We start from the raw sequence: 22,912 nt of genomic DNA, 5'->3' as shown, positions 1-22,912 counted from the left end.
AGGAGGTCCTAGCCACTTGAGGCTAGGCTCTGTTACAAAGACATTAAAAGCATGAAGGGCTTCCCACACACACATCTACTTCCTGAAACCAGACATGTGTTGTTGTCCACTGACATATCGCTAGTCCAACTCCTTCCTCCTCTCAAATCCCCTTTCTTTTTCCATCTACCCCCTCTCCAATCCCACATTTTCTGGTAAATCCCATCCTTCACTCCTTTTCTCATTCTCTTATTCCCTCACTCAACACTCCTTCCCACTCAGACCCTTGCTCTTTTTCTCTTCCTTACTCCATAGCCTTCTACCTTGTTCCCTTCCTCTATATCACTCCACCACTCCTTCCTATGCAGTTTCCTCTTGGTCTCCCCACCCCATTATGTACCCCCTCTCTATCTCATCCCCTGTGCTCTCCTCCACTCTCCAGCCCTGAGGAACTTTTGGAAAAGATTCACTTACTCACTCAAGGCTGCCTGAATTGGGCATCACTCCATCCCCATAGATTCATTATCTATGGTTTGTGAGCTACACCCCTTAGCAAGGAACCCCAGTACACTCCACCTCCAACCAGTCCAACAGACTCTTCCAAGAACTATAGCAGGGCATCAGCCTACTGCCCAAAGTTGCTTGTTGATGGCAATGCCTGGTTTTCTGGTGTTGGTAAGTTGTTAGATCATTCCTCTGGTGCAAGGACAAATCCACACCAATCAGCTGGTTAAAAACCCAAAAGATCACAATAACCCTCAAATTTACTACTCTCTCACCTCAGTGCAAGAATACAGCAGGTTACGGAGAGAAGTCAACCTGGCACCATTGTCCTATCACAAAAAAATGTGTTTCCTGTTCTCAGAGATGTGCAAACTAGGAATATGTAGATGCTGTAATGCGTATCACAAGGGAAAGTGATCCATTGTTGCACGTCACAAAATCTTCCTCTTACATCCAACAATGCAATTTATTGACTGTATGGCAGCTTACCTGACTGTAGAGCAGTCATTAATCCACACTACATAACTTGAGTGCCATTTTTTAAGAGGTAGGCCATTGTCCCTTTAAGGACAGTGAATTAGGTTACTCACGCTTCTTACCCCATTTTATTTCTGACCCTTTAATCAGGAAGTCTAGCTCTAATATTTCCAATTAGTTCCAGGCAGTTTCCTCTGTTCAATGTTGCACCTTGTACATGAGGCAGCTCCACAACTAACACAGCTCATCCAACAAATACTATAGCACATCAGCCTGTATAGAAATGTAGCAAAATGCCCATTTCAGCTGGGAAGGCTGCTCACTGAAGGCTCTCCTGTATCTGCCTGATTTACACTCCTGTAGGCTGTCTGGGATATTCTGCTTTGCAACAGAATCTACTGTATGTTAGACTATAGTAGTGTAGTGCTCAGCACAATTGCTTTACAGCACCAGTGATCACTGATTGGATGCCCACTGCTGTCTGTAAGGAGTTTGTACTTTTTCCTTGTCACCACATGGATTTCCTCTGGGTGACCCGGTTTCCTCCCACATTCCAAAGACATACACGGTTAGGGTTAGGGTTAATCAGCTGTTGGCGCCTGAAGCATTGCAGCACATGCGGGCTATCCCAGCACAATCCTCACTGATTTATTTCGACACAAATAACACTGTACGTTTCAATGTACATGTGACAAATAAAGCTAATCTTTATATCTTTGTATGTTGTAAATTTCAGTGGGAAATAGCACTGAAAAGAACTATTATACAACATGTTACAACTTAAAGGGATTCTGAAAATGGCAAAAACTCTACTCTGTACTCTGAAAGAAGGACTTGGCAACCTTACCTGCATGTTACTGCCCCACTGAGATTTGCCCTCCAGAAGAGCGTCCAGTACAGCCCTGCTTGGTTCATCAGCTGCCTGGTCATTTCCACTCACTACGTAGTAGGAAGATCTCACTCGTTTGAAAAACTCAGCATCCACCGTCTTGGCACTGCAGTGATTTGGAATGTACACCAGGTCAAGGTAAACAGGGGGGCCAGGAGGCACTGATGGCATGCCCGCTGCCTTATTGCTGCTGGAACCTACAACAGAAACGATTCAATGGTTCAATATTACTACACTGCAAAAATCAGCTCCTTCTGCCCCCCATCTCTTCTCCTTTACAGCCCCCACCCACCTGGGGCCATGCCCTGTGCTGACTGGTGAACAATAACTAAGCAAATGTAACTGCATGAAATTGTTTTCATATCTAGTCTTGCAGATACCAGCAATATGACAATAGCTGTGAGACATACACAGCGCATGTTGGTGGTCAAACTGTTCTTACCAGCCATCTATATCTTCTCTACGTGGGAGTTCATTCATGACAATAACACTGGTTGAGATATACAAAATTCTGAGGGCCATAGACTGGGTAGATAGCAAGTGTTTAAAATAAGCGGGCACAGGTTTTTAAAGTTCAGGGGTAGGAGATCTCCAGGGGAGTTGAGGAAGTATTGAAGTCTGGAACAAGTAACCTGAAGAGGGTGGTGGAGGCAGAAGCTCTCACACTATTTACTTGGATGAATGCTTTTCCAACACTGAGCACTGAAGGCATTGAGCTAGGTGATGGAGAAAGAATTAGAATCAGGTTTATTATCAACGGCATGTGTTGTGAAATGTTAACTTAGCAGCAGCAGTTCAATGCGATACATAATATAGAAGAAAAATAAATAAATTATAGTATATGTATATTGAATAGATTAAAAATCAAGCAAAAACAGAAATAGTATATATTAAAAAGTGAGGTAGTGTTCACGGGTTCAATGTCCATTTAGGATTCGGATGGCAGAGGGGAAGAAGCTGTTCCTGAATTGCTGAGTGTGTGCCTTCAGGCTTCAGTACCTCCTACCTGCTGGTAACAGTGAGAAAAGGGCATGCTGTGGGTGCTGGGGGACCATAATTATGGACACTGCCTTTCTGAGAAAGCTTGAATATGGAAAAGCATTTGATTATCAGTACAGAAGCCATGGGCCAAGGGGCTTGCTTCTGTGTTTTGTGACTGTACTAATTTCTTCCTGCTCTGAACATTTATAATGGTGTACTGCTGCTGCCTCAGTAAACACCTTCCTACATTTCAGGCGTAGAACTAAGGATGAACATCTGAAGTAGAAAAAGATTTCTCCACGTTGGAAATGCAACTTGTTTTTTTCCCCACATTTTCTTTCAGATTTCCATCTTTTATGTTATTCTGTTTTATATTTATTTCAAAACTAACTGTTGAGTCTCACGCTGAATTGGAGGGGAAATGCCAAGGTGCCTTTCAGACTCAATTATGCATTCAAAAGTAATCTACAGCTAAGAAAATAGAGTTGACAGGAGAGTTTCCTTGAGCAAATGGTGATAACTTAGAATGTATTGCCTCAAAGAAAGGTGGAAACAAATTCAAAACATGACTTTCAATAAAGTATTGGCTACGTACCTGAAGGAAATAAAATTATAGGGAAAGATTCAGGGAATCGAGTCAACTGGCCCAATCTGATATTTAAAAAAAGGACTAAAAGACTAACTGGCCTCCTGTATGCAATGACTGTGTTCTTTGGACAATTTTTTTCACAATGCATTAATGTTGATTTTAAAATGCAGATAGAGGATGGTTTAACTCAGTTAATGTAGCAGCATTTACAGTGATATGGAGGTAGGATAGTCCTGACTGTTCTTATTCTTCTATCCAGCATTGCTGAGAATATAGATAGCATGTGGAACAGAACAATGGAACATGGGCAATGCTGTACCTCCATCTTATTCCTCCACTTAACAAGTTTGCACCAGATCTTGGCCTGAACGCCAAACCCTGTCGTTGCCTCATATCCTTATAAGCATTTGGTTATCCAAAATTTTACTGTGTCAGGTTTATAACCATTTTTTGGTCCTGCATCAACTGTCAGTTGCAAAAGAAATTTCTAAGCTTATTTGATCTTTTGTGGGTAAATTGATTCTTACTTTTCTTACTGGAGGGACTGATTTCACTTTGTAGATTGTGCACTTAGTCCTAGATTCTCCACCTAGCATTTCTACCTTAACATCTATCAAATCGATCTTTTAGCTTGCAATTTGTAGGGAATATAGCCCTAGTCTGTGTAATCTCTCATTTCACAATCTTGAATGCCAAAACACTGCCAAGGAAGATACACAGAAGGAAAATCAGTGTATTTAGAATATTTGAAAATATTTTTTCAAATGGATTGACTTGTGATCCAGCAATGAATGAATATAGAGCAACACACCAAAAATGCTGCCTGGCCTGCTGCGTTCTACCAGCATTTTGGGTGTGTTGCTTGAATTTCCAGCATCTGCAGATTTCCTCGTGAATGAATATAGAGATGCCTATGATTAGCCAGAATACTGATTGACCAGAACTTTGGGTTCAAAGCCCTTAAATTCTAACCAATTATGGTGAATATTGTTGGGTGAGAAACAGCAACAAATCATGAGGAGCAGGGATATTAATAATTATGATTATTATAAATGGTGTAAACATTTTGTTATTTAAAGATTATATGCTTAACAGCTTCCGGAATCCTTTCTAGTAACCCCACTATTTTTTCATCTCTTTTAGTTAAAAGTTCTATTGCTTATCTCAATATCTTATCCTCTAATTGCACGTTAAGTTTTTGAGCAATGAGCAATTAGAACTGTATAACTGGCTCTGGACATTTTCCCTGCAGCCATCATCATAGACATAATGTGATTTGCATATTGCGTGGTCTGTCTTCCTCACTGAAAGATTATTAACAATTCTCTCTATCGGGTTTTGCACATTAAATATTAATTATCTACCGCTTAAATTTAATATCTGTCCAATGCCGTTATAATTGCCTTTTCTACATTCTTTCTCAAACTGTGAATCTCTTCTAATTCTTCCTGGTATCAAACTTTTAACACAGATAAACTACATTATTATTCTACATCTGATGTGGCCCCAAAAGAGCTTCAGAAACTTCTCACAAATGGTCTAAGGCTAAAGTAACAGACATATGCTTACTTACATTATTTATGCAGAATTCTCATTGAGAATGTTAAGGACTTTTTACAAATATACGATTAACAGGTTTTTTTTTGTCATTCACCTGACCAGTTATGCAGCGTTAGCCATTTCGAATAAGGATCACTGAATCAAGAGTTGTATATCTCTGAATAAGAACACTTTACTTAGTAGTTTAGTCGTCGATGGAAAAGCAAAAAAAATTCAAAGAATTGCAGAATGTTGTTAACTAGGATTCTGTCATTTGATTTAATAGGTGAGAAATTTTTGCTATGCCTTCCTGAGAGAAACTACTCAGAAATGAAATAAGATTCTGTGTTTCTGCCAAGATAATGGAGGTCAAGAAATTGGAATTTCTAGAAGTAAATGCATACATTTTATGTTTAAATACTCAATATTCAAAATAGTGCAATATCCTGGATTTATACTGAATTAGTCAGTTTACTGAAACAGGCTAAAGGGTTATTACCTGGATTTTTAGTGGTGTGTGCAGATTTTGAGTTTGTGGTGTTTGTAGCATTCTTTGCTTCTTTGTCGTCACCTCGAGCAACTTTCACTTCTGGATTGGTGCTAGCTTTGGGCCCCTTGTCCGCTGAATCCTTTTTAGGCGAAGCTGTTTTTGCAGTTTTATCAGATGATTCCTTGGCTGACGCAAGTGCAGTTGTTCTGGAAGGAGCACTGGGGTGCTTTGGTTTGTTGTCAGATTTTCTAGAAGGAGAGGAAGACTTTGTCTTTGTGGCCTGCTTTTTGGTTTTTGTTCTTTCTTTAACATCCTTCTTCAAAGATTTATCTGCCTTTGCTAAGTTCTGTTCAGTAGGCAATGCCTCAGGATCTACCATGCAAACATCTGGGTGTGGAGGAGGAGGACTGGGGTCCTTTAAGGGGACAGGCGGGGGATCCATCTGTCTATGTACAAGTGTTCTGTCTGTAGGAAGGGTTTCAGACTCATCTTCAGAGTCTAAGGCAGCATCTGCAGTGATGGATGGGCATTCTTCTGTTCCAGGGGGGAAGTCGGAATCAGTCTGTGATGGAGCTGACTCACTGATTGATGTGCCTGGAGTGTCATCGCACTGACGTGCCTGGTGCTTTCCACCAGAAGGAGGCTGAGCTCCTCCACCTTGGGTCAATGGCCTTTCGAGATCTTCAAGAGCATCTTCTTGTTCAAAAAATTCCAAGGGGCTAGGGTTGATGAAAGAAGGGGAAAGATCAGCCATGTTGAGCTTGAATGAAGAAGGAGTTTTATAACATTTGTCTGCATGATATTGAGCCTCTGTTCTGGATGCAAAAGGTCCACCATCAACCTCAAAAGTGTCTTTGACTTTATCTTGTTTGCTACTGAATGCCTCCATTTCTTCAATGTCTGTCTGCACTACTGGAATTTTGCTCGGTGAGAGGGAAGGCTCTTGGTATGAATGTGTTGCAAATACAGCAGATACTTGCTCTGAAGAAGAAAATATTGATGATCCTGTTGGAGACTTCTCCTGCAGTAGACCGGAACCTGGTGAATCAGAACCATGAAAAGGAGAAATGTTATTTGCAAATGAAATAGGCTGTGAAACATCAAACATCTGTAAGTCTTCCTTCTCTTGCAGTGGAGAAGTTGTTTGTGGCGAACGGGTAGCTGGGAGCCTCTCTGGGAGGAAAGCTTCTCCAGCAATAATTGTTTTTTCAGAGGGGATGGCAGATGAGACAGAAGTACAAACACCATATTCTTCCTGGAGTGGAGAACTTGTTTGTGGAGTCCGAGCTGATGAAGTTGTTGGAGAAGCTTCTGTTGGTGGGGTTGAACCAAACTGTAAGTGATCTTTATCTTGACTATAGAATGGTTTGTCAAGTGCAGGCAAAGAGTGCTGCATAAATTGAGTCTCGTGCATATCAGTTGGACTATAATCTACCTCAGTCGGCCCATTCTCAGAAATGTGCTGGTAGCTGGCGTTAAATGAAGGTTGCTCAGGAGACTGCTTGCTGAAGTCTAAGGCTAAAGACTGTTCAGGAGATTCCTGACTGAATTCCACAGACATTGTAGAGTGTTCGGGTGACCTGGCCTCTTGCACTGGTGTTCTGGATTTTGCAGTTTTTGGAGAGACTTCTGGAGGAGAAATTGACATGGGCCTTGGGCAATCCTCTTTGGAAGGTGAAACCTCTGCTTCTTGGAAGGCTGTAGGCGTTTGCACAACTGATACAGACAGGGATTCATCCACTTCAGTTGAATGAGGAGACCCAACTTCTGCATGCAGTGAGGGGGAAACGTCATCTGCTGTGGGTTCTGGAAAAGAACTGGTGGCCAGGGATGCTGTTGAAGCTGATGCAGCCCCTTCAATGTGGGAATAGGTGTCTTCTGCCACCACCTCATCGACAGGTGTGGCTGATTTGTCTGACGTGGTTCCTTCAGAGATTGACATTTTGCTGTCTTCCTTGGCAGAACCAATCTGGCTGAGATCCACCAATGTTGGGGAAAGCTCCCCTCCTACTTTATGTGATTCAAAGGGCCCAAGTGATGCAAAACTACCAACAGTGCTCCCTTCTACTTTTGGTTCCTGGCTAAAACTATCTTTGGGAGTCAACAATTCGAACTCAGCTGCCTGGTCTTTTTCAGGAGCAGGAGGACCGGATGAGAAATCATTAAATGGATAAAGTCGGGATGAAGAGAGAAGTTTAAGTTTGTCACCCGTGAGTTCCATTGCACCTTCCAGATACTGTACTGGGAATTCCTCTGCATCATTTGGAGAGCTATCAACAGGGGAGCTGGAACCCAACATTGGCGGGCTACGCAGTGGAGACAAAACTTTCTCAACGGGTGATTCTGAATCAGGTACAGGCTCATCCATGGGACTATACCTTGGACTGGTCTCATCAGCTTTCACATCGTCAGTCTCAATAATAATAGGCGTTGGGAGCTTTCCTGACATGTCAGCTGGTACTTTACTGTCTTTCTCATCGATCGGAGACTGATAAAATGGAGTATGGCCAGCACTAGGAGTTCCGGACTGTGCGGGTGAGGCCATTTCCAGGGTTTTTTCTTCAGGACTTGCACACTGATCAGCTGGAGCTTCCTGTTCCAAAGCTGTCAGATCAGTGGATGCCTTGATTTCTGATGGAGTCAAATCAAAGTTGACGTTGCGATCGCTTAATGGTGTCCTAGATTGTGGTGAGGATTCAGCTGGACTCCTTGCTGGGCTTAATTTGGTTTCAAAGTCTTTTATTTCTCTCTCTTGCTTTCCAACATCGAAGTCCTCCTGCTTTTCATATTCATCATGTTTAGGAATGCTGATGTCAGCAGGTGGATGTTTGAAGTACTTGTCCTCTTCCAGGGAAGATGAAGGAGATATTGTTGAGGCAGAAGCTGGGTAATCATCACCTTGTGTCACATCGGTTTTTGAAATTTCCAGGGAGAACCCATTGTAAGTGTCAGGCACAGGAGAGAGCTTGGCTCCCTCTCGACTCTGAGAAATAACAGTTGTTTCCAACTTTGTTACACTAACAAACTCCTGAGTTGGTGACTCTGTTTCTTCATTGTTGGTCTCATCACTCATAATGTCTCTGGGTGTGGACATTCCATCCATTGGGGTGGGCTCACTAGAAATTTCAATAGTAGATTGAGTAAAGCCAGATGTAGCTGTAAATTCTTCAGGTGGCTCCTCATGGGTTTCTTCATCAGAAGCTGTTGCCTCACTTTCAAAGTCAGCAGGAATTGTCTCATTACGAATAGACAATGTTTGATCAATGATGGAAGAATGAAGTGAGGAGAGTTTATCCAGAGTTGCACCAGGAGATGGAACTTTATTCACTTCAATGTTTTTAATCTCATATTTCTCTTTCTCTTCATATATTTCAGCATCTTTGTTGTCACCTACTCTACTGCCTTCATCCTCTGCCTCTTCTTTAGTCTCAGCTTTTGCAAGAAGCTTGTCCTTTTGTTCTCTGTGATCATCTGCTAATTCCGATTCTTCAGTCTCTTCTCTCTCTACCATCTCTTCAACATCAACTGGTTCTTCAGCTTCAATTAATTCCTCAGCTTCAAGGTCCTCAGCCACAGCTTTCTCCCCAATAACAACATGCTCCAGCTCAGTTTTGGTGGGAACCATCTTATCCACTGTTCCTGCGAGCTCCTCAACATCCTCAGTCTCTGCCTTCTCTTCATAGTCCCCAGGTTCAGAGGATTCTTCAAAACCTGCACCTTCATCCTCAAATCGTTCTAATGTTTCCTTATTTTCTGTCTCAATATACTCTTGAGGAGACTGCTCAAATTCACCTTCTGCCTCAGTGGTTGTTATTCCTTCATCGGGAGATTCATCTATCTCTAGCGCATCTCCATGAATCGTAAGGCCCATCTTTTCCACTTGCACTTCATTCTGTACTGAATCCTCTACTGGTACAGGAGGTGCCTGGGTGTCTCTCTTCTCTTCTTCGTTAAGCTCTTCAAAGTCCTTAGTTAAATCTTCTGGCGAGGACATGAGTGATCGTTCAACTTCGAGTTCGGCAGCAGTGACCGTGGCTGTAACCGCTGCCGCCGTGGCTGCCGCTGCTCCAACTGCAGCAACGGTTTCAACCTTGCTTTCTTTCTTGCCTGGTTTTGCCTTTCCTTTCAGTTTGCTTGGGCTAGCATCTTCCTTCTTTACAGTCTCAGGTTTCTTCTCCACTTTGGGTTTCGGTGGTGATTTTTTGGCCTCAGTAGCTGGCACAGGTTTCTTGACTTCCTTAATGGGCTTTTTCACATCTTTCTTGACATCTTTGTCATTCTTTTTGACGTCTTTCTTTTCTTCTTTTTTCACTTCTTTTACTGGTGTTTCTTTCTTCTTCACTTCTTTTTTAATATCCTTCTTTACCTCCTTCCTTATTTCTTCTTTTTTAGGTTTCTCCTCTTTTTTCACCTTTTCTTTCTTAATGGCTGTTTTTTCCTCTTTTGCCTCTGGCTTGGCAATCTCTTTTTTCACTTCCTTTTCCTCTTTTTTCTTCTCTTCTGGTTTCTTTGCTTTAACCTCCTTCTTCATGACCTTTTCTTTTAGAGGTTTTGCTTTGTTCTCAGTCTTTATTTTCTCGTCTTTCTGTGTACTTTCTACAAGTTCCTGTTTAGCAGGTTCTGCTTTAGCTTTTGCCTCTTTCTCCTCAGGCTTAGACTGCAATTCAGTTCTGCCTTTTTCCTTCTTAACTACAGGTTTTTCCTTCTTTTCTACCTTCTGAGGCTCTTGGTGATTAACTGCAGTAGGTTTCGTTATCTCAGGTGTTTCTTCCTTGACATCCTTTTTAACTCCTTTTCCAACAGACGGCCGGGAATTGGATTTGAGACTCTCCTTGCTGTCACTCCGTTGCTTCATCTTCGTTTGTTTAACTGTTGGGGCAGCCAGGCCTGCTATGAGTTCTTTTTGAGTTACGACCGGGTGTTTCAAGAAATCTAAGTGTTTGAGCTTTTCTAATCCATCCAGGATATTGTACTGTGGAGCATTCCCTGGGAAAAGGGCACGGACTATTTTCTCAGATGGATTGGCTGGGTGCCACACAATCAGAGAGGATATTGAAGTCAAGTATGGAAATGAGATTTCCGCATCTTTGCCATTTGGCAATACGAGTCCAGTTTTAGCTTTGTTGTTGCTGGACCAATGTTGCATGAAATATTGTAGCTCCTTGCTTCCCTTCACTGGATTTAAAATGTACATTTCTAGTCGTCCCACACCCATTTTCTGGAACAGTATTACTGGATCAATGGCATTTCCCACAGTCCTAAACAGGGGTTCTGGCTTTATAGACAGTTTGTTTAAGTACTGGAGAGTCAGGCAGGTTTCTTCAGTGTTCCTCCTGACCCTGAAATTAGGCTGCAAGTTTGTCACATTTTCCGGGACATTAAGAAAGACAACCCCCAGCTCAGGTGAGATTAGATTTTTCATCCAGTCACTGTTAGCGGTGGATCCTTGCGACTGTTCTTCTTCCAGCTCCGCTATTTTACGTTGCAACAGACTATTGACACCCGGGAGGTTGTCTGCTCCGTTGTGGGTGAGCAGAATTGAGTCAACTCTGTCCAAGTGTCGCACCAGTTTCCAGAAGCATGACTTGCGATCCGATCCACCGTTTATCAGCATGTTAAACCCATTCACAGCAAACAAAGCCGAGTCCCCTCTTCCACCTGGGAAAATGTAGCAACAAGGCTTGGACAATTTCAGGAAGCCACCAGATGCAGGGGGCTCCAATACATCAAAGGCTGACGGGACTTCGACCGACTCTGACAGGTATTCTGTGAATTCTGATAGTCCTTCCATTTCTGGTAAAATGGAGACCGAGTTCAGTTTTATATTGATAAAGTCCTGCAGATTGTGTTTCTCCAAATTAGTGTTTTTCCAGTCGCCTTCTTCGGGACAGAATAATGTGAGGCTGGCTTTGTTGCCTGGGTGTGTGGTACTTAATAGTTCTCCAATCTGACAGCAGAATAAAAGACAATAATTAGTAGTAATTAATGAAAGACCTCAATTAACATCAACTTGGCTTTTTTGTTTCAGAGCCATTTCCTGCCAAATGAATTGTAATTACAAGAATACTCATGCCAGGAAAAAAATAAAATATTCCTTCTACTATTACCAAAATATATGTAAATATTTTGAACTGTTAATTCCAATTTGAATGTAATATAGTTACAGAGACAACTAAATTCATAGTATGTCACTTAAAGGTCCTAACTCTATCTGGGTAAGCCCACATTCATTGAAAATATGCAAGGAACTTTCCTTGTTTCATGGTCTTACATGCAGGTACGTTAATATTATTCCTCTCTGCGCCTTGTGGCACATCGGGCAGCAACCCTGCCGTTTCTTTAGCATTTTGTCTGCTTTTTACGAGGCGGAGTGGCTAGCTCGACACTCAGTCCAGCACGGATGGTGGGCAGGGAGCCGGCCAGATTGAAAGCCAGAGCCACTCGCCTCGACGTCCAGTGCTGATGCCACTACACCAGGGGCTGGTTTTTGCAGGTTAATTTCTCGACAGCTCTTGCTAGCCAAACATTAGCAGGAAGGAAATTCGGTGATTTAAGGAGATTTTTAACTTTGCAGCAATCTGATATCTCACATTTTGTAGAAAAATAAAGCAGTACATGAACTTATAGAAACGGATCATTGATACACAAAACTGCTTCATGCAGTCTGAACAATGCTTTTAAAGAAGTATCCCAGGATTATTCCCTTACAGTGTGGAACTTCTACTTTGCAAAGAATAAATTCACAAGTGCAAAAAAATAAGTGCCTGTTCACCCAAGTAGCAATAACAGAAGATGAACTTCATCAGCAACAAGACAAAAGAGACTGCAGGTGTTGGACCCTGGAGCAACAAACTATCTTCTCAGGGAACTCAGCAGGTTGAACAGCGTCAGTGGGTAGAAAGGATCTGGTAATATTTCGATTTGAAGCTTTAGGATTTCAATCTAAAATGTTGACAATTCCTTTTCCCGACACAGATGGTATTCGACCCGCTTAGTTGCTCCAGCAACAACTTTGGTGAGCTTAAACACATGCTCATAGCAACTGCTGACTATCTTCATGATAGACAATCATCAAGTTGAGAGTACCTCTCAAACAAGCCTTGTTTACAGCAAGGTTCAGCTGTGGGCCAGAAAGAACAAGATCAAAAGTGAAAAGCAGGCATTTACCTCTTGGTCTGTAAAACTTTCAATGAAGTTCTGAAATGAGAATGAACCAGACTGTAGAATCAATTCCCCTGTGTTTTCACAGCACTGTCCGGTTAACACCAGCAGCTTGTGTCGGGCAGCATCGGTGATCATGAGGCGTACCTGAGAAAAGAACACGCGGCTTAAGAAATGTTGGGCAAGCAGCTGCAAAGACCATTGATGACAGGAGCATTTCACATCCATTGATCTTTATGTAGAATTAATCAATATTGCATCCTCAGATTGGTTCAAAGTGTGGTTACTAGCTTGGTTTAAAGATAGACATATTTGTACAAATCTTCTGAAACCACAATGATCTTCATGGTTTGGGGAGGCTACGTTGAAAAAAAGGTTAAAAACATTAATATCAACAGATTATTAATGATATCAATAAACATTAAGTGGAAGAACAGATATCGCATTCTACTGATAACCATACTGGTACATCTTTCTGAACCGTCCTTTCTCTACTCCCTACTCGCTGGAATTTAGAAGATTGAGAGGGGATCTTATTGAAACATATAAAATCCTAAAGGGATTGGACAGGCTAGATGCAGGAAGATTGTTTCCGATGTTGGGGAAGTCCAGAACAAGGGATCACAGCTTAAGGATAAAGGGGAAGCCTTTTAGGACCGAGATGAGGAAAAACTTCTTCACACAGAGAGTGGTAAATCTGTGGAATTCTCTGCCACAGGAAACAGTTGAGGCCAGTTCATTGGCCATATTTAAGAGGGAGTTAGATATGGCCCTTGTGGCTAAAGGGATCGGGGGTATGGAGAGAAGGCAGGTACAGGGTTCTGAGTTGGATGATCAGCCATGATCATACTGAATAGTGGTGCAGGCTCGAAGGGCCGAATGGCCTACTCCTGCACCTATTTTCTATGTTTACTCGGTTCAGCTATTCCCACACAGAGAGTTTCCAACACTAGCAATGTCAGTAGTAATGGCACCGACAAGAACTTGCCCAGTTCTTGCCCAGCCTGAAGACAGGCGGCACTTCAAATGACCAAAGATGATCTGACTGTTGCAGTGACATATTTAACATAGAACCATAGAAGCATAAAAACTACAGCACAGAAACAGGCCCTTTGGCCCTTCTTGGCTGTGCCGAACCATTTTCTGCCTAGTCCCACTGACTTGCACACAGACCATATCCCTCCATACACCTCCCATCCGTGTATCTGTCCAATTTATTCTTAAATGTTAAAAAAGAACCCGCATTTACCACCTCGCCTGGCAGCTCATTCCATACTCCCACCACTCTGTGTGTGAAGAAGCCCCCCCTAATGTTCCCTTTAAACTTTTCCCCCCTCACCCTTAACCCATGTCCTCTGGTTTTTTTCTCCCCTTGCCTCAGTGGAAAAAGCCTGCTTGCATTCACTCTATCTATACCCATCATAATTTTATATACCTCTATCAAATCTCCCCTCATTCTTCTACGCTCCAGGGAATAAAGTCCTAACCTATTCAACTTTTCTCTGTAACTGAGTTTCTCAAGTCCCGGCAACATCCTTGTAAACCTTCTCTGCACTCTTTCAACCTTATTTATATCCTTCCTGTAATTTGGTGACCAAAACTGAACACAATACTCCAGATTAGGCCTCACCAATGCCTTATACAACCTCATCATAACATTCCAGCTCTTATACTCAATACTTCGATTAATAAAGGCCAATGTACCAAAAGCTCTCTTTACGACCCTATCTACCTGTGACGACACTTTTAGGGAATTTTGTATCTGTATTCCCAGATCCCTCTGTTCCACTGCACTCCTCAGTGCCTTACCATTAACCCTGTATGTTCTACATTGGTTTGTCCTTCCAACGTGCAATACCTCACACTTGTCAGTATTAAGCTCCATCTGCCATTTTCAGCCCATTTTTCCAGCTGGTCCAAGTCCCTCTGCAGGCTCTGAAAACCTTCCTCACTGTCTACTACACCTCCAATCTTTGTATCATCAGCAAACTTGCTGATCCAATTTACCACATTATCATCCAGATCATTGATATAGATGACAAATAACAATGGACCCAGCACTGATCCCTGTGGCACACCACTAGTCACAGGCCTCCACTTAGAGAAGCAATTCTCTACCACCACTCTCTGGCTTCTTCCATCGAGCCAATGTCTAATCCAATTTACCACCTCTCCATGTATACCTAGCGACTGAATTTTCCTAACTAACCTCCCATGCGGGACCTTGTCAAAGGCCTTACTGAAGTCCATGTAGACAATATCCACTGCCTTCTCTTCATCCACTTTCCTGGTAACCTCCTCGAAAAACTCCAACAGATTGGTCAAACATGACCTACCACGCACAAAGCCATGTTGACTCTCCCTAATAACCCCCTGTCTATCCAAATGCTTGTAGATTCTGTCTCTTAGTACTCCCTCCAATAACTTACCTACTACTGACGTTAAACTCACCGGCCTATAATTTCCCGGATTACTTTTCGATCCTTTTTTTAAACAACGGAACAACATGAGCCACTCTCCAATCCTCCGGCACTTCACCCGTAGACAGAGACATTTTAAATATTTCTGCCAGGGCCCCCGCAATTTCAACACTAGTCTCCTTCAAGGTCCAAGGGAACACTCTGTCAGGTCCCGGGGATTGATCCACTTTAATTTTCCTCAAGACAGCAAGCACCTCCTCCTTTTCAATCTGTACAGTTTCCATGGTCTCACTGCTTGATTCCCTCAATTCCATAGATTTCATGCCAGCTTCCTTAGTAAATACAGACGCAAAAAACCTATTTAAGATCTCCCCCATTTCCTTTGGTTCCGCACAAAGCCGACCACTCTGATCTTCAAGAGGACCAAATTTATCCCTTACAATCCTTTTGCTCTTAATATACTTGTAAAAGCTCTTTGGATTATCCTTCACTTTGACTGCCAAGGCAACCTCATGTCTTCTTTTAGATCTCCTGATTTCTTTCTTAAGTATTTTCTTGCACTTCTTATTCTCCTCAAGCACCTGATTTACCCCCTGTTTCCCCATGTCATACAACTCCCTCTTCTTCTTTATCAGAGTTGCAATATCCCTTGAGAACCAAGGTTCCTTATTCCTATTCAATTTGCCTTTAATCCTGACAGGAACATACAAACTCTGCACTCTCAAAATTTCCCCTTTGAAGGCTTCCCACCTACCAGTCACATCATTTTTTGCAAATCTTCAACTGAATCTAGAATGTTCAGTGGCCTTGTGGCTGAAGCAGATTTCCGGGGGGGGGGGGCAGGGGGGTGGTCGGCATTAAGTATTGAATGTTAGGATTACAGAGCAGCATACTTCCCAGCCTGTGATTAATGGTACAGAGAACTGAATGCAGATACGTAATATATACGAGTAGTCAAAATATACCTAGAGTCCAAGGCACACAAGTAAGAGGAAAGATTTTGGACAGAGGGCAAGTTGCTTTTAAGGTGTTGAATCTACAAGTGGAATTAGTGACCAAAACAGGCACTATATCAATACTTTGGAATATGAAGTAATATGGGTGAAAATGAGCTGGAGTATTAAAACTATTGCTGTGTTGAAGATAAACACCAATGTGAATAAATTGGTTAAAGAACGGAGAGCAAAAAGTGGATTTAATGAGCCTTTCTCAGTTTCAAACCTGAGAAAGACCCACTGGTGCCTGGGCCCTGCTATATCGACAATTTGGCTGAGGGGATCAAATGTCAGTGTTTCCAAGTGTGCTGATGATGCAACACGAGATGGAATTGCAGATAGACAGGAAGATCTAATGAGATTTCAAAGGAGGATAAATAAGGAAAATGAGTGGGCAAAAGCACAGAACATGGCATATCATGCAGGGAAATGAGAGTCATTCATTAAGGTGCACAAAATGGAAAAGCAGAGATCAGGAAATGTTGATGTTCAAAGGAACCTGGGTGAAAGCTGACAAGCATGCGTACTGGACATTTAAAAAAGTATGTAATACATTGCCACCTATTATGAGAGGGTTTAAGTATAGAAGTGAAGATGTCTTACTGCAATTGCAAAATGCCTTGGTGACCACAGCTGGAATAGGGTGTACAGTTTGGATCTCCCTCCCCAGTAAAGAAATGCTTGCCAAAGGGGGGTAATGCAGTGAAGATATACTAGTAAATTAAAATACAAAAACGGCAGATGCTGAAAAAATTACATACAAACAAAAACTGCCAGAAAGATTCGGCATTTCAGACAGCATCTGTAGAAAGTATAAAGGAGTTAATGTTTCCATTTAAAGACATTTTGTCAAAACTGGGAATAAGAGAAAGTACATTAAAGTCAGGCTGCTGGGACATCAGATTGGAGAAAGGGAATATTTCCGACAGGGAGAGGCCAGGCTTGCACTGGAGATAACTTGCAAATGAGATCATCTTGTTGATGGGATAATGGGAGCATTTATAAAGGACGGACATGAATCATTGGCCATAAAAGCTATGGAATAAAGCTTTTAAAAAGGTGAGATCATAGGCAAAAGTTGAAAAATGCAGGACTGCGTGACCTGCTCACCATGTAAGCCTGTACCAATGGAGAGATAAACTGAGCCTATATCACATTATGGATAACCTGGCTTATTCTATTCCCGAGAAAGTGGATTACTAAAGTGGTGGAATTCAATATTGAGTTCAGAAGGATACAATGTCCCCAGAAAGATGATGACTTGTTTTTCCTCAAGCTTACATGGGTCCTGTGATAACATTACAGGAGGCCATCGACAGGCAATGTGACATTGAGGTAGGGAAATACAGTGGCAGGCACTAGGAAGCCCAGGGCTGTCGCTCTGCAGTGAGCACAAGTGTTTCCAAAAGCAGTTGTAGAGGAGATCATATAGTGAACCTTGGATTGGAAGAAGTTCAAGTGGAAGGACTGCTTGGGTCTGTCAGGAAAGAGTTAACTTTGATGCTTCCTTGGTATATGCTACAATGCGTAACATAATTTGTAAGTACGCGAGACAAAATGGTGTTAGTCTGGGATGTGGGGATGTGGGGATGTTTTGAGAAAGTACAAGGGATCCAGTCCACAGCCATGTTTTGAGAACTTAGTGGGAGTACCAGTATACAGCCTTCATAGTGAACAACATGTTTGTCTGGGAAACCATTACAGTCAGGAGTCTAGAAAGAAGTAAAAAGGGCCAATTTCCTTATGCGAATGCTAATCTTCTCTTCAGCTGGGTCATGACTACTGCTAACAGCTGGAAATAGTGACAAGGGCATTGAGAGAGAGGGAGAGGAAGAGCTGTTCCCTCAAGCAGTGTGGCAAGGTTTAATTATTTGTTAATAAGTATTATTTTCTTCTCATTTTCGATTTTATTAATCATTCTTCATTCTTTCTGTATTTCTTTCTTTATATAAATTTAATAAAGCAATTTCTAATAATCTCTAACACATGTGCAGTGCCCCATTTGTTTGTGGATAACTCTTGCTGCTGAATCAGAAAGGAGCAAGGAATGAATTTTAAAATATTTTCATTACAGAGTCCCTGGATAGTTGAAAGGGAGAGGCTGCAGTATAGTTGAAAGGGAAGAAGCTGAAGGACCAGTGCTGCATCTCCTACAGTTGCACGGAAAAGTTCTGTGAGAAAGGGATTAGTTCTCGGTGATAGAAGAGTGGACTGGGAGTTGTAAACGGATCTGACCCTTGGAAAAATGAGAGAGGAAGGAAAGACGAGACCGGTGGTGAAGATTCACTGGACTGGTTCCAGGGATAGTGGGCTTGCCCCATGAGGAGAGATTGAGTAAGCTGGGCTGGTACTCCCTCAAGTTTGGAAGAATGGGAGCTGCACACAAAATTTTACAAAGCTTAGCAAGTGGGAAAAATATTTCATCAGACTAGGGAGTTTAGAACCAAACACACAGCCTCAGAACAAGAAGTGGGCCAGTTAGCACAAAGGTGAGAAGGTCACACAGAACATGTTGATTTTTAAAAAAATTATACCCCAAGATCTGTGGAGAGTTCTTCCAAAACTGAAATCAATAGATTTTTGAATTTTGAGATGAATTGATATGGAGAGAGGCAGAACAATATCACTGAGGTAGAAGATCAGGCATGGTCTTAATGAATGCCAGAGCTGGCTCAGGGAGGTGAATAGCCTACTATTGTTCTTCTTTCCTTTATCCTTAAATTCTACATCATTCACAAAGAAGTTAGTAGTTTCAGTGTTACTTAAAGTACACAGCTGTGAAAGGGAATCAGGGACACTTTATCCTGAGTGTTCCATCCTCAGGTTTTCAAGTAGGAAACTGAGAAATTTGAAGGGTAAAAAAAACCAACTGGGAAAGCAAATTTGTTTGCACATTCACTGAATTGCTTCATTGCCCATTCTCGCAGATTTTACTTTTTATTTCTAGATTTTCTAAAACTGAATTCCTTCTCTTAAATTGCAGTGGGGAGATTAAACCCAATGTTGTCAAATCTCTCTCCCTTTTCCACTATGACATCACCTGCACAACATTATACATGCAAACACGAGGAACTCTACAGATGCTGGAAATTCAAGCAACACACATCAAAGTTGCTGGTGAACGCAGCAGGCCAGGCAGCATCTTTACGAAGAGGTACAGTCGACGTTTCGGGCTGAGACCCTTCGTCAGGACTAACTGAAGGAAGAGCTAGTAAGAGATTTGAAAGTGGGAGGGGGAAGGGGAGATCCAAAATGAAAGGAGAAGACAGGAGGGGGAGGGATGGAGCGAAGAGCTGGACAGGTGATTGGCAAAAGGGATATGAGAGGATCATGGGACAGGAGGCCCAGAGAGAAAGAAAAGGGGGAGGGGGGGAAACCCAGAGGATGGGCAAGGGGTATAGTGAGAGGGACAGAGGGAGAAAAAGGAGAGAGAGAGAAAGAATGTGTGTATATAAATAAACAACAGATGGGGTATGAGGGGGAGGTGGGGCATTAGCGGAAGTTTGAGAAGTCAATGTTCATGCCATCAGGTTGGAGGCTACCCAGACGGAATACAAGGTGTTGTTCCTCCAGAGTGTGTTGTTCTTCCTGAGTGTGGCTTCATCTTTACAGTAGAGAAGGCCGTGGATAGACATATCAGAATGGGAATGGGACGTGGAATTAAAATGTGTGGCCACTGGGAGATCCTGCTTTCTCTGGTGGACAGAGCGTAGGTGTTCAGCAAAGCGGTCTCCCAGTATGCATTGGGTCTCGCCAATATATAGAAGGCCACATCGGGAGCACCGGACACAGTATATCACCCCAGCCGACTCACAGGTGAAGTGTCGTCTCACCTGGAAGGACTGTCTGGGGCCCTGAATGGTGGTGAGGGAGGAAGTGTAAGGCATGTGTAGCACTTGTTCCGCTTACAAGGGTAAGTGCCAGGAGGGAGATCGGTGGGGAGGAATTGGGGGGGACGAATGGGCAAGGGAGTCACGTAGAAAGCGATCCTTGCGGAAAGTGGGGGGGGGGGGGAGGGAGGGAAAGGTGTGCTCAGTGGTGGGATCCCGTTGGAGATGGCTGAAGTTACAGAGAATAATATGTTGGACCCGGAGGCTGGTGGGGTGAGGGCAAGGGGAACCCTATTCCTAGTGGGGTGGCGGATGGAGTAAGAGCAGATGTGTGTGAAATGGGGGAGGTGCGTTTGAGAGCAGAGTTGATGGTGGAGGAAGGGAAGCCTCTTTCTTTAAAAAAGGAGGACATCTCCCTCGTCCTGGAATGAAAAGCCTCATCCTGACAGCAGATGCGGTGGAGACGGAGGAATTGCAGGAAGGGGATGGCATTTTTGCAAGAGACAGGGTGAGAAGAGACATAGTCCAGATAGCTGTGAGCGTCAGTAGGCTTACAGTAGACGTCATTCTTTCTCTCTCTCCTTTTTCTCCCTCTGTCCCTCTGACTATACCCCTTGCCCATCCTCTGGGCTTTTCCCCCCCTCCCCCTTTTCCTTCTCCCTGGGCCTCCTGTCCCATGATCCTCTCATATCCCTTTTGCCAATCACCTGTCCAGCTCTTCGCTCCATCCCTCCCCCTCCTGTCTTCTCTTATCATTTTGGATCTCCCCCTCCCCTTCCCACTTTCAAATCTCTTACTCTCTCTTCCTTCAGTTAGTCCTGACGAAGGGTCTCGGCCCGAAACGTCGACTGTACCTCTTCCTAGAGCTGCTGCCTGGCCTGCTGCAACATTATACATGGTCTTCAACCTACAACCCTCACAGGGAGCTAGCTACAGTGCAGTGCTCTTCATCGTCCCTCTCCTTTGTGCTCTCTGTATCTGTCTGCTGCCTGTTATCTGTTCTCTTACCTCTGTGCTCACTGCCTCATCTGAAGGATTGATGAGGACAACGGTTTCCAAAACATCACTTCTGTGGTGAAGGATTTTCTGACCTATTAAAGAAAAAAATGCACATGATTTTTTTTCTGTATAGATGTACACATTTTCCTAAAAAAAAACAAATGCACGCAATGCTGAACATTTTCACCACAGGTTATGTAGTTCATTTTATTCAATGTTAACATATCAGTTATTATTTAAATATAATCCTTGAGCAACTAGTTCATAGAGTTTTGACACAGATTTCAACTAATTAATCTGCAGTGCTGGGACAGCATCAAACTAGACCCTTTCTGAAACAAGCCCTTGCAAATATCAAAAGAATTGGTGCATGCTGGATAATTAATCTTTGAAAGAATACTTGCTCCTTCATAAGACATGCTCACTGCCCATTACACTCACGTACAAGCACAAGAACATTGAAGGTGAATATGTATCACATAGAACCATCCAGCAGTTGCACTATGGAAAGAGACTATTCACGCCACCAAGTCAGTGCCGTCTCCATTCCCCAAAGCCCTGTGTATTATTTTCTCTAAAGTGTCTCTCCAATTTGCTGATTGATTCTGCTTTCATCAGCCCCAAAGGCAATGAACTCCTGATCCTAATAATTCTTGGCATTAAAAAATTCTCCTCACATTCCCCTGCTATATTTAGCCCAAGATTTTAAATCTGTGTACTGCAGTCCAGCTTCCTCTATTTACCCTTTACTACTTGTATGGAATAATTTTTATTCATTTGTTACAAACTATTTTATGTTAATTTATTAATCAAGTTGTAGGAACTCATAAGAACTATTAACGTGAACAGTAATCTGTTTTCCTGGGCTCTGCATAGTGATAAAAAGCAAATTGATATAATTTGATAAATTAAAACAAAAAAAGTATTTCTAAAGGGCAACAACAAACATATGAATTAAGAACAGGAGGTGGTCATATGACCAGACAGTTCTGCTTTGCTACTTAATAGGATTGTGACTGATCCAATTGTAACCTCAATTTCACATTACCATTTACCCACAATAATCTTTCACCCCAGATTACCAAGTACTGTGCTTTAAACATATTCAATTTCTCTGCTTCCACCTCCTTTTGAAGAAGAGTTAGAGATTCACTGCTCTTTGAAAGAAAAAAAAATTGCCTCAGCTCCATCTTAAATGAGCAACCTCTTGTTTCTGAAGTTATCCCTAGCTGCCCATTCTCCCATGACAGGAAACATTCTCTCCACACATACCACGCAAAAACCTCACAAAACTTTATATACTTCAATGAAGATCTCTTCTCTAAACTTTAACATATACAAACTTAGCTCTTCCAACCTTTCAGCATAAGGCCATTCTGCATATCAATCTAGTAAACTTTCAGTAAACTATCTCCAATACATTGATAAAAGTTGCTGGTGAACGCAGCAGGCCAGGTAGCATCTCTAGGAAGAGGTGCAGTCGACGTTTCAGGCTGAGGCCCTTTGTCAGGACTAACTGAAGGAGGAGTGAGTAAGGGATTTGAAAGTTGGAGGGGGAGGGGGAGATCCAAAATGATAGGAGAAGACAGGAGGGGGAGGGATGGAGCCAAGAGCTGGAGAGGTGATAGGCAAATGGGATACGAGAGGATCATGGGACAGGAGGTCTTTCTTCCCAGACATCCTCTGGGTCCAACCCCCCCCCCCCCCGTCTTTCTTCCCGGACCTCCTGTCCCATGATCCTCTCGTATCCCTTTTGCCTATCACCTGTCCAGCTCTCGGCTGTATCCCTCCCCCTCCTGTCTTCTCCTATCATTTTGGATCCCCCCTCCCCCTCCAACTTTCAAATCCTTTACTCGCTCTTCCTTCAGTTAGTCCTGACGAAGGGTCTCAGCCTGAAACGTCAACTGCACCTCTTCCTAGAGATGCTGCCTGGCCTGCTGTGTTCACCAGCAACTTTTATGTGCGTTGCTTGAATTTCCAGCATCTGCAGAATTCCTGTTGTTTACAATACATTGACTTCTTTCCTTAAGAAGGGAGACTGATACAGCAACACACACAA

At 42.7% G+C, this 22,912-nt stretch overlaps 1 protein-coding gene across 2 annotated transcripts in view; it reads right to left on the bottom strand.

Annotated features, from left to right (window-relative positions):
- The window catches only part of map1b (microtubule-associated protein 1B), a 111,120-nt gene that overhangs the window by 6,942 nt on the left and 81,266 nt on the right, over window positions 1-22,912 (bottom strand). For both annotated transcript variants that reach the window (XM_063049214.1, XM_063049215.1), the window contains 4 exons: window positions 20,863-20,945; window positions 12,616-12,756; window positions 5,458-11,395; window positions 1,808-2,046 (listed from right to left, as the gene is read on the bottom strand). In XM_063049214.1, the coding sequence (XP_062905284.1) occupies window positions 1,808-2,046; window positions 5,458-11,395; window positions 12,616-12,756; window positions 20,863-20,945 (6,401 nt within the window). The remainder of the gene's footprint in view (window positions 1-1,807; window positions 2,047-5,457; window positions 11,396-12,615; window positions 12,757-20,862; window positions 20,946-22,912) is intronic.

The sequence above is a fragment of the Mobula hypostoma genome, chromosome 5 (assembly GCF_963921235.1).
Source record: "Mobula hypostoma chromosome 5, sMobHyp1.1, whole genome shotgun sequence".
Classification (NCBI taxonomy): domain Eukaryota; kingdom Metazoa; phylum Chordata; class Chondrichthyes; order Myliobatiformes; family Myliobatidae; genus Mobula; species Mobula hypostoma.
This window is presented reverse-complemented; position numbering and strand designations above follow the sequence as displayed.